Below are 17908 nucleotides of genomic sequence, written 5' to 3'. Positions count from 1 at the left end.
AACCCCTGCCTTGTTCTTCTTCTTCCCCTGTTGTTATTTGTGAATAAGAGGTGTTTGACAAAGAAGCCTACCTCACTCATCATGCTCTCATCTGTAGATTTGATGATTTTGGCCTTCCCTTCCAAAACTAAACAAATGGGTTTTGGAGTCTTCTAGATGCCTTTTGGCTTTGTTTGTATAGTAGTTAGCGGGTTTCCATGTCACCCAGAAAGTATTATTTGCTAAATTTGGGATGAGTTTCCATGTCACCCAAAGAACATTATTTGCTAAAGTTAGGGAAATTGTGGGGCACCATCCATAGAAACTCTAGAGTGACCTAGAAGCATTTCATATTAATTGCAGGAACTACATTTTGACCTCCAGAATGCATTTTGACTCATACAAGACAGAATCCTAACTGCTTTCAACAATAACCTTGCAAATTAAGCCATCTCGAGAAAAACTATAATTGAACTTTAGTGGAGAAGCTGATACAAGAAATAATAGATAGCAGCAACACGGTAGAATGGAAATCATCTTTCTAGAATTCCTTTTACATACACCATTCCCTTTTCCATAAGCCTGAGCTCTCTACGGAGTTGATCAACTTGTTCATCATCACCTTGTATGATGACATCTGCAGAAGATTCATCATCAGCTACTACCATCTTTAATTTAATTTGTTCCTTACGCGATGCTCGTCTCCAATAGTACACTCCTCTGCACATGAAAGTGTAGTGTGTTCCAAAAGAATGACTTGTCAGACCATGCAAGCCATTATTTTCAATCAAATAAACAACAATTCTGAAAGAAGAAACAATCCAGTAGTTCACTTACGCAAGAGGACTCAAGGCTGTTAACCAGTACCATTTGTCTCCAACATCAGGAACTGTAATAGTTAGAACAAGAGCGACACTTGCAAGACTTACACAGGTGCAAAATGTCAGAAAGAGTGCCTGTCCTCGACTTGGAACCATCATACCCTCAAACCTGCCAAGTGCAATAGAAGGATATTTTTAAGATGAAATGGTCGTCTGCATTGATGCATTGATAAACAATATTGAAAGTTCACCATATGCCTGAAAAAGAAATTAATATGATTGTATCAAAATATCAATAGCATATGCTCGGCTTATAAAATGCTATTGAAAAAAATATAAAGGAATATAAGATACAATGATCATTTTTTGATCTCATCCTAACTAGAGAATTTGTTATAATAGATTTTCATCCATTCCTACCATAGATTGCCAGTAACTAGGCAACATTGAAATTATAATTTATGTTTTTGTTGTAACCTCAGACAATCTTGTGTTAGCATATTCTCATGATGTGGCACCTTGGACTTTAAAAAAGAAGTAATCCAGTAATTTTCCAGTAAAGGTGACTGTAAATACCCACGACCTCACTTCTACAATTCAATTTGAACCTGAAAAGCTCCAAGGAAGATGCCTGAGATTAGGTGAGCATTGATTACATAAAACTAAGTCAATCTCCATGCTCCCAATTGCTAGTCTGCAATTGTTTGCCATCATTCTGCTCCATATTTACGACCATTTTTTCATAAAAAATGTTATGGTGAATGTCCACTAATGCCATTTTTTCATCACTAACTATGTACTCCAGCCCTCAAGCCATGATAGATCAGCACAGCATTCTCTAGCAGAGATGAAAATTTAGGTAGCAATTTAAAATGTTTATAGCATCAAAAATTATATGGAATGAAAGGATAAATGGTGTGCATATAAGGAATAATTTGAGCTGCAAATTTTGTCCAGTAGGATTGATGAGATTCTGTCCACGTTCAGTGTTAAGGGAATGCATCCTAACATACAGACGTCCTTTCCATATAATTCTACTTATCATAATGAGCAAGCAGTTCAAACGAGTTAACAATTTCTTAATAAAAGAAAATATTTATATATCGTGTAGTACAGTACAAAAACCCTTTCCAAACGAGTGTCTTTAGGAGAAAATTACAACCATCAAGCCATAGCTGCTGTAAATGCTTAAAACTTTTGAAAAACGAAGACATATCCGAGAAAATAGAAAAGACACATTCAGAGAGAAACTAGAAAAGTTAAGAGAAAAGATCAAGTGCTAAAACAGTCAGAGAAACAAGAAAAACCTGGGACTCTTTGGTTGTTATTTCTTGTATTGCAATGTTGTTTTGGTGGGTTTGGTCCAGCACACATATGACGCTTCATGTGCCAGCCCCAACCAGGTTGCCCTTCTTCACTGCAGGCATGTAAGCTCTATTATTCTGCAGAGGCAGCAATATTAGTGAGATATTATCCTGAATTGATCATTCTTTTAACATTGTTAAGGTCCTGAAATTGCTGGTTGAACTTGAGGAGGTTGCTTTCCCTTTTCATAATCTCAGCCCCAAGAATCTTTTCAATCACTTCATCCCTGTGGTAGGCCCACTGATAGCAATGACAAAGAATACAAAAATCCTCCCCAAGCTTGTTTATACCATTGATAACTCCTTTTTGGTTCTCTTTGATGCCTTGGAAATTCGGATTGAATTCATGTTGCTTGTTCTGCTGCTTCAAGACTGTTGTACGGTCACTTAGGGTGTCAGTGATATTGGCCAAGGCCAAATGAATAATGGTCTCAGAATGAGATTGGTTTTCAGTGGTCTCAGAATGAGATTGGTTTTCAGCCTGGGGACAATCATTAGCTTTAGCTGTTTACTCTTTGGTGTAACTGTGTGAGCCTCCAAACAGCAGCTGTGCAGTAGTCTTAATAGGCTGAGGTTGGGAAAGAATTGATGAATTTCTTTATTCTAGGAGAATGAGGTAAAGTGAGGACAGCTATTAGAAGTGAGATATGGAGTGGATGACAGGAAGAATGAGATATGAGGTCTGCAGTGTGAGTAACTTTTAGTTTTGACGGGCTGCATATGGGATAACTAATATTAATGGAGACAGGAACAGAATCAAAAAGAGAAAAAGGGCTTACCCTTTCATTTGATGTTGTCCTGGATGACCTCAGACTCTTGTACTGAACTGATAAACTCACAAATAGGGATGTCCTCATCTCTGATCTCTTCACCTAGTATTCTGGTAACTTTACCTTCAGCAGCAGTTGCTTGATTGGCCATTTCTTTAGGAGCCCATTGCTGATATATTTTGATTGACAGTATTTGTTCTTCTAAAATAGGTCTTCCAGAATTTATGGGTGGAACAAAAACACTTACAATGGCACAAAGAAAGATATCCTGATGTAATCGACCATTAAATGATGATCAACTCCCTCTTTATGTCAGCTATTTTTGTATTCAAATATTTTCAGAAGATTTTGTTGTGACTGTGTGGGTTTGCAACTTGCTGCAGTGGGGTATTTAGTAGTTTTCTTGTATGATAGCAGTTTTTGTTTATTAAGGGGAATGTGTTGCAGGGATGAGGGGGAGAGTTTTGGGGACTGGGCTCGGAAACCATTAGAAAAGAATGTATGCTGTAATTAAGCCCAGAAATAAAAGTGTTTGTCCAATTTGTTATGAATTATCCTTCTGCTTTTAGCTTATTATACTTCCCTGCTCGCTGATTTGAGTTGCAACTAGAGTTTTCCTTGCAGATCAGGCAAAAGCATCAGATCCAAATATAGAGTTAGCAAGAATCCATGGACTCTTCAATGCCATTCTTTAGACAAGTTTGCTCTGCCACCAAGAAATGTAAAATCTAAAGGTTCTTTTGAGCCTCCTAGATTCTATGTTACTGGGTCCTTCTATTTTGACCTGGTTCGTGTGTGGGTTTGGTCCTGGTACCGGTCCTTTGCTGGTTCCTCCTACGGTACACTCAGGCAGTACCTGGACATACCCAGGGAGTACCCAAGAGGACCCCCGCGTACCTGTGGCCAGTGGGCCCAAAAAACACACTTTAAATCAAAAACTTTTCCCAAAAAAGAGATATATTCCAGAAAATTATAAAATATCAGAGAGGTTTCATGGGGTATTTGTATTCAAATGTAATATTTCATATTCTCCCTAGTATTACGAATTGTGGGTGCCATAATTGAAGTCTACAGTTCATTAAATTTTTAAGGGTCTAAAGTTTAAACAAGTTGAGGGTTTAATGCCAGACCTAACAAATGTCTCAAGATATTCCAAAGAGATTTTTAGCAGCTTCATGGCAGATCTATTTCAGCATCCAACCACTAAAAGACATACATTCAACCCCAACTGAGCTGTATAATCAGTGATTATGTGCTGGTCATTATATATAATTCAAATTACATTAAATATTCCATCCGGAATATTACATCTTTCTTGACTTTAGTTCCTCTATAATATGGAAACTGTGGAAATCACAACAAATTTACACTACTGAAATGTGCAGTTTAGTGGATCATCTTTCATTCTAAAGTGTTGCTCGTTATCGTGTCCTTGTAAGAGTGTAACTTTCAATTTTGGAGCACTGATGCTTTTGAGACTTGAGTATTTTCATTTTTGAAAATTATAATTATGAGGCATTTAAATATTCTGTTTATTGGCAATTATGAGTACCGCTGTTCTTATAATTTATAATTTTGAACATATATATTGGGTACAGGTATGGGAATATATTCCCGTACCCGTACCCGTACCTAATCTGGTAACTTATACTACATTAATGACAAAGCATAAAATATATCTGTGCTTCAAGCAAACTACAAAAGACTTGAATGTTGTCAGATATCTGTAGGTTGTGGAGACCGTTGCTTGATGACCTCATATTTTAAGTAGCCTTAAGGGCAGTTGTATGGCATGTGTATAGTGCAAATGCTGATCTCATCTTCCTCAGAGCCGACAAGAGGAATCGGGTGTCAAAGTGGTTGAGCTCTCAAATCAGCAAACAAACCCAACAACATGAGCTTTTTAATCATAACGGTTTAGCACGATTGGCAGAACTTTCTCTATCCGCAGCTTATTAACCATTCTAGGATTTATTTTATATTTTTCATCTACCATTTGTATTTTTTCTTTTTAGTTTGTCTATTTGCAACAGCAGACATCTACCATCAAATCAGAAGATGTTGGGAACTTGGGACATCCTTTGCCTACAAATATCTCCAGCATAAGGGTCCCATCTCCAAGACATGAGAAGGTATGAATCCCCAAATTTTTTATGTTTTAGATCAACCTAGATAAGGGTCATGAATACAGATTTACAAATGCTTAAGAGTAAAATAGGAGAAGAAACATGATTCTAGTAAAAGGAGGTGCTTGAAATACCATTCAATGCTTTTGAAAATAACAAATGACTCTGGTCCACCATTAAATGTCATGTTCCTTTTTCCAATCAATCCAAGCCTGTGCATATTAGGTATGTACTTTCCCTTTTTCATCTATTGTGTGTTTTTCCTTCCTCCATATGTTTTTCCTTCCAACTCCGCTCTTCCCTTCTTCATGTCGGAGTTTCAAACTTCTCCATCCTACCATTCATTCCTTTTGTCACCTGCCTTGCCATTATATTTGTCGAACTTCTCCATCTTGTCATGCCTATTGCTTGACTACCAATATCTCATCCTTTAGTTGAGTCCTATGTTATGGCCAACCCCCAATCCCTAATATATATACCTATATTTTTGTTTCCCTCCTACCTTCCCAACATTTGATGTATTGTTTCCAATAGTCTATTTTTGGAGTCATTATTTTCAAAGTGGAATCTTTCCCACCCATGATCACTGTTCAAATTTGAATTTGCGAATGTGCATGGTGGCAAACTTATCTATTTGTAGAGGATATAAAAGGGTGAATATTTTCATCCAGGATCATCATCTACACTTAAATCAAATTTCTTTCAAAATCCATTTTGAGCACTTATGTTCAAGCACAGGAATGCTAGGACAAAAACCCTAGCAATTTAAAAAAGGCGATCTCATACAAAGCTTGTATTTGAGCTTCAATGGACGTGGACTCCAATCAAATTGCATTGATCTAATTTGCCATTGTTGTTGGTGTGACTTGCTGTTGTAGCTAATGATATTAGCAAAAGTATTTGAATGTAATACAATCATTATTGTAATAAGAAAGAGAAAGGGATTTACACCTATTATTTGTTGTTCATTACAATAAGATTGTGAGTTATTTGTCATTTGCTATTAGAAATGTACTGATATTGTTATGACACTTCGAGCATAGAATAAAATACTAAGTATTCTATCCTCCCTTGAACAAAGAAACCTCATATGCTAAACTTCGTGATCAAAAAAGGTTAACCCCAAGGTTTACAATGCGAACAATCAACCGTATGCTGTGGATAGACTCGGTGTATCGATGTGATGTTGCTAGTAACACAAAGGGACTTACGTTTTTGCAAAACAACTAGAACTTGGAAACTAACTTAAACTGGCTTGAAAATAAAATACAAAAGAGACAAGCTTGAAGAAATTTAATTTAAACCTAAGGACAATGATGATAATAGATGATGCTTTGATAGATGGATTGTTGGAATAATGCTGCAAATATGTGCTTGAGAGTTATTTGAGAGATGTGTTGTCATTGATGTCAACATATTTCTCTGTCTGTGACATTGATGCAGTGGAGTTCAGTAAGTTGGTTTGCTCAGTATGTTGAAGATCAGAGTTTGCAGATTAAAGGGTTTTTAGAAAGATGTTTGTAGTTGATTCAATTCAATTTGCAGAGGTCCGCATGAAGATTTGATCGAGTTATGGGTATCTGTGTTGTAGTTGGTTTTCTGTTGTTCAGTGGTGACAGAGTGTCAGTATTTTGATCTGCATTGCTCTGCACTATAATATCTTGATCTATGGATTTGGAGATATGTTTGGGACATTGATTTGTGTCCTCAATTCAAGTGGTTTGTGGTTTGGAGCTCCACAAGTGAATTTTCTAGGTTGACAGTCATTGCAATTTGTGTTCCTGAGGTTCGATATGATGATGCTAGTGATTCTGGTAATTTGTGTTGATGCAGATGTTGCTATGGTAATTCATGATGCTTGTGGATGTTTCTAGATCGTGTGCCTTCTGTGTTGGTGATCTGCATTGATCGTTGAGCTCATAAGTGATGATTTTCTCCGGTATGTTGGTGTTCTTCAAGTTTTTGGCCGACCAGATGCTTGCAGCGTGTTGCGGATGTTCAATGCATAATTCTTGGAGGTGTTTTGTGTTCGAGGTAGTGATTTAGGCTCATGCTATGTATTAGCCGACACTGTTTTGGTCCGCATGTGCTAATTTGTATCTGATCAATAGCTATATCATTATAATTGTTTTGTGTGTTGAGCCAACTTTGTTGATCTTTCCAAGGCCGATCTCATGTATAAATAAATGTAATAATCTTGTGTGTGCTATGAAAAAGAGAGTGATGTATGTAAGCGAATAATGTACTGATCTTTCGGAAGCAAAGAAGAAGTGTAAAGAAGGAAATGAAAGTTGTTGTGTGCTTAACCGGAACTGTAACTAGGCATTGGAGATGCTATTTTCTCAGTTCATGATTTCCGGATGTGATCTGAATCTATTTGTAAGGCAGTGAGTCTTCTCTAGGTTGTAGCCCTTGTTGTTTTTGAGCAATGTGCCTGAATGCATGTACATTCCCCATTGTAATATTTCTAATACTTCTAACAGAGTATCATCATATTGTGGGTAGGTTCCCAACGTGGTGTTTCCCTTGATCGGGTTTTCCACGTCAAAAATCTTGATGTTATGTGTGTTCTTGATGTGTTGATGATTTATGCTTTCATGCTTAATTATCAAATCTGAGAATAAGTTTAAGTTGTGTAAGTTTTTGAGACAACTAATTCACCCCCCCCCCCCCCCAGTTGTCTGCCCGAAATCAGAGCTATTTCATCATGGATTCCATAATCAAGCCTTGCTTCACCATGAGGAAACAACTACACAAAATTGATGCAGTCTCCAAAGGTAACAAAGGATTATCATTTTGTAAACATTCATCAAATACCCAAGACTGGTGCAATCCAAACGAACATCCACAATCAAACTAGTCCTAATTGGGTTTAGACTAACCATACACTGCAATTTGCAATCACCAAACGACAAATGGTATGAACCAAAATTCCATCAAACATCTTCACATTTCTCCATTACAATCAGTGAACTTCAACTAACTTTGAGAAGTAACAAGAAACCGTGCAAAATCTAGAAACACAACACAACGATCCACCATAGCTTCAATGAAAGTTATATATTGATTTCAACATAGTCTTGGTAACAATCTCTAGCTTACTCCTCCTACTCTATTGCTAACTGCTAACTATCAACTATTGATCTCTTAACTATTAACCTTTACAAATGTGACGGCAAAACCTTACATAGAGGTCTACGTTACAAATGAACGGCCAGATTGATTCTAAATCAATGGCCGAGATAATTCAATAGAAACCCTAATCAGGTAGTTACAACAACGACTACCTCACATTCAATATCGACCAATGAGAAAATTACATTGCTTGAGTTCACATCCTTCGAAAGAGAGGACCAATGAAATAATAGGAGTTGTTACGTTGAATTAAGTGCCTTCCACAGGTATCGTTGTTGATGAGTCGGGTTCATTGAACTTGGACATGTTGATGTGGCATCACTGGATTGGTTGATGATGAATAGGTGCCACCTCAACATAGATATCTCTCGATACTCAACATTATCAAGCCTTTTGACGAATTGTCATGGTCCCTATTCCCAAATTGCATCATCTTGATCAAGTTTCTAACTTTGATTAACTCTCCTGAAACTATCATGTCTATTCCTTAATGATTCTTGCATTTCACTTTCATGTTTGGGAATCCACCTTGTGATGTCCTGGATACATTTGAACTTGAAATTCCTTGATGTAGTTCTTGACTTCATGCTGTTATGTCTTTCCTTTGAAATATCTTGAACTTTCTTGACCTTGATTCTTTGATGTAGAACTTCCCATGTTGCAATTATTCCTTTCATGTTGTTGAACAATCCTCCATGCCGATCTTGGATGTTGATCTTCTTCATGTTGTTGTTGAAACATCCCTTCATCATTCTCTATCATTCCATCAATCCCGAAAAAGAGAGAGAAAACCTTAAATCATAATAGCAGATGGAATTCTACGTCAATTTCAAAATTGTTGCAAGATGATCATGATATGAAAATGATAACTATATCCTACCTTTTTTAACTTACATGAGGAAATCTGAAAGATATTACATGATATTCTTTCCTCAAGATAAAATCATGAAACAAAATTATCGGGAAAACATTAATATTTCCCAAAATGTCTTGCAAGCCCTCTTGAAATCTGGAAATGGTGTTCAAAATTTGGAAATGTTCCTCTTTTAATTTGGTAATATAACCTCAGGCCTGATAATGCCCCACCCTTCATTCAGATCTGCCTGAGTTCTCACTGAAATACCTTTTTCCACTTCAAATTTGATTACTCCTCTTGTTGAATTTATCCTCTCCTTGTCTACAACTTGGATTTGCAAGTGATTTTCTTGAGGAAAATTGTGCTTGTTGCTGGAAACTACCTTCAGGTCTGCTCCTCAATCGCCCTGCTGAATTCGAATTTGCTTGAATAATGATGAGAGGCATTGATCTTCTTCTTATATGGATTCCTCTCATTTGAGGAAGGAAAGTCAGCTCTCCTTGCCTTGAATTTCATTTTTATCTTGCATCCACACGCTTGACTCACTATCCCAGCTGACCTAAATCTCATGTTGGGTTGATTCACATCATGAAAATTTCATGAATTATCACATTTTGGGGATTTTGCGGGTTTATGGAAAAAAAATTAACTCGTGCCTTTTTCGTGGATTTTTCTCTTGCATGGAAAAACTATTGCAACCTTATTTTTTTGTGGATTCTTGCATGTCAAGGAAAATTTTGCTTGCTTGCAATTTTTTGTGGATTATTGAAATGCATGGAAAAATTGACATTCTTGCCCTTGAAAAGTCATGGATTTCAAGAACTTGAGGAAAAATTCAAGGCATATAGTAATTTTGTAATTTTTTCATCCTTCATGGAAAAATTCAAGGTCCTCAAAAGTCGTGGATTTTGGAGTTCCATGAAAAAAATTTCATTCCTTTGAATTTTCGTGGATTTTGCTTGGTTGTGGAAAATTCCAAATGCTATAGAGATTTTGTGGATTTGGAGAGGTCACGGAAAATTCCAAGTAGAAAAAATATTTGTGGATTTCTATAAGGCATGGATTTTTTATTTTTTCCTTAATCATCCAGATTCCACAAAAAAAGTAGGGGATTTCAGAAAGTCATGGATTTTTTGCAATTTCATCAAAATTTCGTGGATTTTGCTATTGCAGGGGAAAAAAATTCATCCCTTCACTTTTTGTGGATTTTCCTTGGTCGCGGATTTTGGAATTCCTTATCATTTTGTCCCTTCTAATCCACACTAATCGTTTTCAAATTTCATTTCCTTATCATGGATAAAATCCCACTTTCATCTTTCATTCTTCTCTCAACCTTGGAAGTTTCTTCATTTCTTGACAACATTTTTATACCTTGTCAAGCAAAATTTCCTCATGACTCTTCGCTCTTTCGTCATCTTATCAAATTTCTAAACTTGAAGACCTCATTATTTTGGACTTGGACTTCCTAACTGGATCATACCTTCCCCTAACTTAACCTACCTATTTCAAGCGTTTGATCAACGTTTTCTCCCGGATTGACAAGACTTGCAACCATCCTAAGGGATAGGAGACAAAAACTACTGCCAAGCTAACTAAAACTAAGCAAAACTGACTAAGCAAAAAGTGGGAGTCCCCATTTGCAATGAGGCGATGTGTGAAAACATCACAACAGATCTCATACAGAGTTCGTATTTGAGTTTCATTGGACATGGACTCCAATCACATTGCATTGATCTAATTTGCTGTTGTAGCTAATGATATTGCGATTTGAATGTAATACAGTCATTATTGTAATAATAAAGAGAGAGGGATTTACGCCTATTATTTGTTGTTCATTACAATAAGATTGTGAGTTATTTGTCATTTGCTATTTGAAATGCAATGATATTGTTGATGCATAAACACTAAATTTAATCAAAGTTGTCTAAGATTTGAGTGAATGCTAGGGCCAATGGTCTTTGTTATTCAAATAATAAGTATTTTTGGAATGTTGAGGATTGGATTTGCAAAACTGTTTTGGCTTGGGACATTACAATGGTATCAGAGCTAGTCATTTTGCTAGCTTGTGTATTCAGCTTGAACTTTGCATGTTTTAGTTTTATGCAGTACAATGATTGAGCAACCAGATATTACTTAAGGGGGATTAGGAAACAAAACCAATCTGTAGAGAGTGTAGAAACTTATTCGTCTCTTATAAAACCCATTGCATAGCATAACAATCAAAAAGAGAGAAAACAAACGTTGAACATTCAGGGTGAAAGAAGGTTTAATATGTTGATTGATATGATGGCATAATTGCTTCACAAGATGGATGATGTAGTGTCATAAATTGTATCCACATACAATTCACACTCATTTGGGGCTCACTTTGGTGTTTCTCCCTTCATGCCCTTGAAACTTGATTGATTCTGCTCAAGCCAATGCCAAATCTAGAAGATCAACACCTTTCCAAGCTCCCTGACCTTGATTTCAGTCCAAGAGGTTAGTACTAAGGCACTTAGCACCCTAGTCCCCCTAGACTATGGCACCTAGCGCCATGGTTCAATCAAAAGGGGCCCAAATTTGAACTTCAACGGTCAAAAAAAAGTTGAGCGAGAAAGTGCTACCTGATGTTAGCCTTTCTCAAATTTTCAACACGTTTAGTGAGGTTGAGTATAAAAGCAACTCTCACCCCCTCACTTGACCATCTCTTTATAAGCAATTCAATTCCAATTACACTCCAATTGAGCAAGTAATCAGTCATCTTCAAGGTAGTGAAGGAGGGATCAAGCATTCAAGTTGGCATCCATGATCAAGTTTATGTGTTTCTTCCATGAGTGAAGACATGCATGAACTCCCACCTAGCAAAATTAACCTTTCATGAAGCTTCAAGGCAAGAAGATCCATAGAAAAGGCATAACATTTCAATTATGCATTTCCTTAAGGTATTCAGGCTCTGCCCTACAAGGGTAGCCTCTCTTTTCAATCAATCATTGTTGTAGTGGAGGTTAATTCCTAACTGGAGTTTGACTTAGGAAAACTCCTTTACAACCTAACACTTTTCCTCTCAATTCTATGTGTAGGTGACATATCTGATGACAGAGAGTAGCAAATCCGGAAAATGAGACAAAGATACACAATTTTAGAATAGATGAAAAACTCTAAACACTATTCAAAAGTCGGAAGTGTCCAACACTTTTTGGCTGAAATTTCAAGAGGGTGATCTACAAAGCATCATGATCTAGATTTTGCACACCTGGGTTGAAGAAAACACCCCCTAGACAGTGACGCCCATTGACATAGTCCAACACTTTCAAGCCCAGATCGCAGACACAGGCTCCTCTTTGTATCCCATTTCCAGATATGAGCTTCTCTCTTGGTTTACAATTATGTATCTCTCTATTTATGTTGTTTCTTGTCAAAATCACTAGTTCTTACATCATTTCTCTTTATATCCAATCATATCAAATCACAAAAGAGGAATAATCAATCAAAGTGCCCAACTCTCCCAAGGGTTTGAAGTTGGGGTTTGATTCCTAGCTTGCATGTTTAGACTAATGAACCCCATTTCCAACACATTACAAATGGTAATATGAACATGCCTAGACAACCAACATGTGAAGCAAGTGCTTCTAAGGGTAATAATTTGGATGCCACACAAAGCCACACACGAAAGATAGTTGTTGTTTTAGCTACAAGACCAACCTAACCTACTCTTTTGAAATAGGAGGCTCCAGAACTTGAAGCCCAAACTCACTATTTGACAATATTAGGGTTTGTCATGCAAAATATAGAGCTCTACCTAAGGAGATCCAAATTGAAATATCACTCACCAATTATATGACCATTGTTGGTTGAAAATTTTGTACACTTGGGGAGAAATACAAAATTGTGGTTTCAACCACAGTGTGTGAGTAAAACTCTCCTAATTAAGGGAAGGCACCCCCTATCTAACTACAACTTTAAAAATAAAATGGGATGGGATGGGATAGAAGTCTTTCTTCTTTTTTCAAGAAAGCCAATATCCTTTTCTCTTCACAGAAAAGTGATAGCAATTTAACATAAAACAGCAGTAACAACTTTTTGAAATGAAATGAGAGGAAGGAAATGAAGTTTCCTGAAAGCTCAAAGACTTCTGTCACTTCCTTCGAGACGGGACAGCAATATCAAGCTCAAAGTCTTGATTATACGAAGTCTTATCTACCCTTTTCTATTCTAATGCTATCAAGAACAAATTATAACTGCTCAAAGACTGGAATATCTTATTCTTCTCTACATAAAACATTGGGAAGTAGTATAAGCTCAAAGACTCACAACTATTTCTCACAAAATCTGCTTCTAACTCTCTTAAGAATAAGTGCAAGCACAAAGACTTACAGCTCTTCTCAAAAGAATATTTATTCTAATTTATATTAACCTCAAATACTTGCAGCACAAAGACTGCAAATCAAATTTGATTAAGTTATTTGAAAGAACACTTGCAAGAAAGATAATATAGAACACAAACTCAAGAATGTAGCACAAAGACTCAAAGCTTGAGCAATTTCCTTCTATTTCTTTCAATTCTTGAATTCACACATGAAAGCTCAAAGACTTCTTTGCTGTAAATTCGGCAGAGTTTTTACTTGCTTTCCAAAAAGATAAAAATTACAATAGACCCCCCAAGTATTTATAGGAGGGGAGTCATGAGAAAAAGGTGGGAGGATCCTAACTAACTTGAGAAATTCTCTCAACCACCAAGACTTATTCAACAACTAACTATGACTTATTCCAACTACAGTCCTAACTGAACACAACTTGTAGTTGCCTTACATGTAATTACAAAAGTGCAAGTAAAGACTTAACTTGCAATTTACAAACGGGTTTTACATGTAACTTGTCAAAAGAAAAATTACAACTAAGAGATTACAAATCTGGAAAAATACAACTAAGTGTTGAGAAACACTTAAGCTGTAGCATGTGAAGACATGAATCCTTCGAACTTTTGGATGATCATTCGTAGCTCAGCGGGATTTGGTTCGTGGGTGTTCTTGGCAAACACCATGGTCTTCACAATGGTATCATTACATCGAAGAAGCATAGAGTCGTTCTTCTCCAAGATGGACTGGATTCCGTGCAAAAAGATTTGATGTTTCATCAGAATCTAAATTGAAGCAGCTGAGAATTGTTCGCTACTCCATTCATTATGAATATTCATCTGTAGATCTGCGAGCACTTCTTCTAATATCAGCTCTCCATTCTGACTCATTATGTTGCAAGAGGCCTTCTCACAATGGGAAACAATGCCTTAGAACATTTCACCCCACAATCTAATTGCATCATCAATCTCCTCAATGAGGGATTTGAGAACAAGGGCATTATTCTCCAGAAGTTCTTCAAATTCCAAGTACATGACCCTAGAAGGAATAATGGCATGCTCCTAAAAAACACTCAACTGTGGTTGAGGCATGGTGTGCCAAATTGTCAAACTACCTTCAACCCTTTCCAAATTCTGTTTGAAAGTGTCGGAGGTATGATTCAATTTTTCTTCAATGGTCTCCAACTTAGACATCATTTGTAAAATGTCTTTCAGCACTTGTGCACATAGATCATGAAGTTGATCCACCCAAGAATCCAATGCTTGCACTTTTTGAGCAGCTCTTTCAACTCCCTGAATTGACTCTTGGGAACCAGAAGAACTTGTAGGATTACTCCCTTCACCAGTAGGTCTTGTAATTTTATGAACAGCTGCAACAAGTTGTCGATTCTCCTCTTCTGGCTTGTCTTTCTTTGCTAAAAGTTCATCATACCGCTGCACTAGTGAGGCTACGGATTATTGGGCATCATGTTTGACCACTTCATGCGTTTGTTTGCCCAATTCTATCCTTGTAACCCTGTAATCAGCAGCTTGCATTTCCTCACATGGCTTATCCGCAAGGGACTCAACAATTTCTGCCACTTTCATCTTATTGCTATCAACAGTTACTCTTGAGATTGTCTTGGCCTTTTTAGCAACCTTGGGCCTAGACTGTTTGAGTTGCCGATAGTCAAAGACATCAGGAGAGATTTCCTGCTTCTTCCTCTTTGGGGTAAAAGAACTAAGTCATGGAGGTAAAACAACTAGTTCTCTAGTAGCCGCTGAAGGCAAAGGAGAAGCAGTTTCTATTTGAACAACCGTGGTCACCCTGGGAGGAGTATCTGTTTGGATGGCGACCATGGTTTTCTCAGTAACCAATGGGTATGAAGATTGCCTCATAAATTCTTCAAAGCCAGAAGTAGAGGTATCAATCTCTAACAAATGGATACATGCAGGGGTATCCTCGGGAATTTTCTACGAACTCTCTTGTTGATGATCAGGAGGTGGCTCAACTGCTGAAATAGGAACGGCATTCTAAGGAGACTCTTCCACTATTATGTCAGGAGGAGAAAGAGGCATCTCAATGGAAACTAAGGAAGGAATCTCATGAGGTGAGTCCGAAGCTAGAGACTTAGGAGCATCTTCTAATTGTTGTCCTTCTTCTGGATTATCAAGATCAATCACATGAACGTGAAACCGAGACTTTTCCTTTCCACAAACTATCGCCTCCTCAAGAGGAAGCACTATTGCCCGACTAACCCGCAATTTGATCCTGGTTTCTAAAGATGATGCACCTTCCTTGTTGTCAATCTGAATCTCAGACTTACATCCAAGAAGCCCTGTAGAGTCATCTTCTTTCCCAACCTTGATCTTGATGAGTCTAACACCATTACCTTTGAGCCAAGTGTTGGTGTTAGCCAAGATAGGCTGAAATTTTTCAAGAATGGACGTGCATTCTTTATGCGACCATTGGATTAAAGGAAGTGGGGCTTCCTCAACCCTTCATGAGACGTACTCTGGATTGAGCACATGACCATCATCGATGATTCCTTGCAGAATGTCCACCAAGTTCAGATCAATAACCTGTTCAACAGTAAGCCTGCAGTAGTCCATCTTGAGAATCTCCATTTCTGTACGGAGATCTACCCAGATACCCTCAATATGATGCACATGTACGAAGGACTTTTTGATCTTTTCCTTCATACCCTGGTAATCAAAATCTGCCCTGGACTTAAACCTTTTGAGTTTAATCTCTTGCATCTCAGACTCCATAGCTTTGGCTTTGACGGATGTGACGAGAATACCGGCCAATTTTCAATGGATTTGTTGTAAAAATCCCCATTCTGACCTTATGTCTGACAGATTGATAAGCGTGCACAACCATGATTTGTCTTCCCAACTCCATAAGAATGATCTTATCAGTCGAGCATCTAGGGAGCATGTATGGTTGCCCACTGTAGCATCCAACCCTCACATAAGTGAAAGTTGGGAATTGAAGAAACAAGCACCCATACTCATTGACTCTTTCCCGTGCTTCATCTGACACCCTTCTGTTCTTTAGAGTCTTGTCAAATTGGCACATGAAGGCACCAAAGAATGCATCTTGAACTCTTCTAAAATGTAATATGCTGGGTCTCAAAGGCAGTTGATCATAATATTCCCACACAAGTATAAGTGAGCGGTCACCCTTGGTAGAAAGACCAAGGAAATGAGTGAGTGACGCTGCCAAAAACACTAAGTATGAATTCATGTAGAAAGTCATGGTGGTAGGGAATACGGCAAGTTGCTCGCACAAAGCATCATTGATAATCTCTCCCCATGAAATATGATGGGATTGCCTTATGAACATGGTAAACTGATACATCCAAGGTTCAAAAACATTAGAGTGTTCAAAACCCATCATCCTGCTGAGGAGAGTTATGATGTCTCCAATTTCCCACTTAAAGTCGCAATGGTACAACTTAGCCCACCTTGAGAAGGCAGCTCGTGGCTCATGAATCCACCTATTGATATGACGTTTACAGTCCTTTTCCCTCGACATAGTACTCGGCTATGTCATGTCCCCTGCTTGATCGTTATATATCCTAAATGAAGCAATTATTATTATTAACAACGAATGATTGTTTGAAATTTATTTATTAAATATTATTATTTAATTAATATATATTAATATTATAAACACAATTTATATATTAAACCTGATCTACATATTCTCAATTGTAAACACAACTTATATATTGAAATAAGATGACAATACAACAATCAAGGAAGAACTTATTTTATTTCATACCCAATTTGGATTGCTGATTATATCATTGTCCTTGGTGGTATGCACGGGATGTGCTTAATATGCATACTTAATATATGGAAGCCCGATAGTATGAACACGGTCTGCAGTTTGTATGATGGTAATTAGATAATTTAAGTGGCAGACCAGATCTAACATGTGTCAGATCTATCTATGTGATGTCCCCAAAGTGAACCTCATCAAATATTGTTAATATTAAAGAAGTTCCTTGTATTATCGTTATAAATGATACGAAGGACAAATGATTAAAGTTAAGTATAGTGTTGGAAATGGCATCAGATGTTATAAGTTAAGCCACAATGATAGTATAGAGCCTATTATTCTCTAAATGGAAAGCAATAATGATACTTTATTTTAATACAACAATTAATAGTGTCGTAGCTAGGAAGAACCATCAATATACGACTTGCTCACTAGCACCATCGCTGATCAAAAGACTGGATCTGACTCAATGGATAATCAAGCAACAGTTTATACATCCCGGTTCAGATACAAACAAACCATTTAATGTTCCATGGGTGTCGTAGAGAATTAATAGGACGGCATAAATGATTTTTGACGTCGTCTAAGGAGTGTCATATTCCTTGAAGATCGGATCCTTCTCTAATGAAATTCACGGGGAAAGTTTCTTCTAAAACGTTACTAAGGTATAGACATAGACTTAAGCATCTAACAATTGATTGGTTATGTTCTTCGATGTTAACAGCAATAAATTAATTATCGTTAATAATTCG

General features: G+C 37.2%; 1 protein-coding gene across 1 annotated transcript in view; it reads right to left on the bottom strand.

Annotated features, from left to right (window-relative positions):
• Positions 1-298: 298 nt before the first annotated feature.
• LOC131060774 (protein COFACTOR ASSEMBLY OF COMPLEX C SUBUNIT B CCB1, chloroplastic) overlaps positions 299-17908 on the bottom strand; it is a 59751-nt gene continuing 42141 nt past the window's right edge. Inside the window, exons 3-4 of the mRNA XM_057994161.2 lie at positions 817-969; positions 299-699 (exon numbers count right to left, since the gene is read on the bottom strand). Coding sequence (XP_057850144.2) covers positions 513-699; positions 817-969 — 340 coding nt within the window. The 3' untranslated portion in view covers positions 299-512. The remainder of the gene's footprint in view (positions 700-816; positions 970-17908) is intronic.

Source organism: Cryptomeria japonica, chromosome 10, assembly GCF_030272615.1.
Source record: "Cryptomeria japonica chromosome 10, Sugi_1.0, whole genome shotgun sequence".
NCBI lineage: Eukaryota > Viridiplantae > Streptophyta > Pinopsida > Cupressales > Cupressaceae > Cryptomeria > Cryptomeria japonica.
Note: the sequence above shows the minus strand (reverse complement) of the source record. Positions and strands in the feature narration are given on the sequence as shown.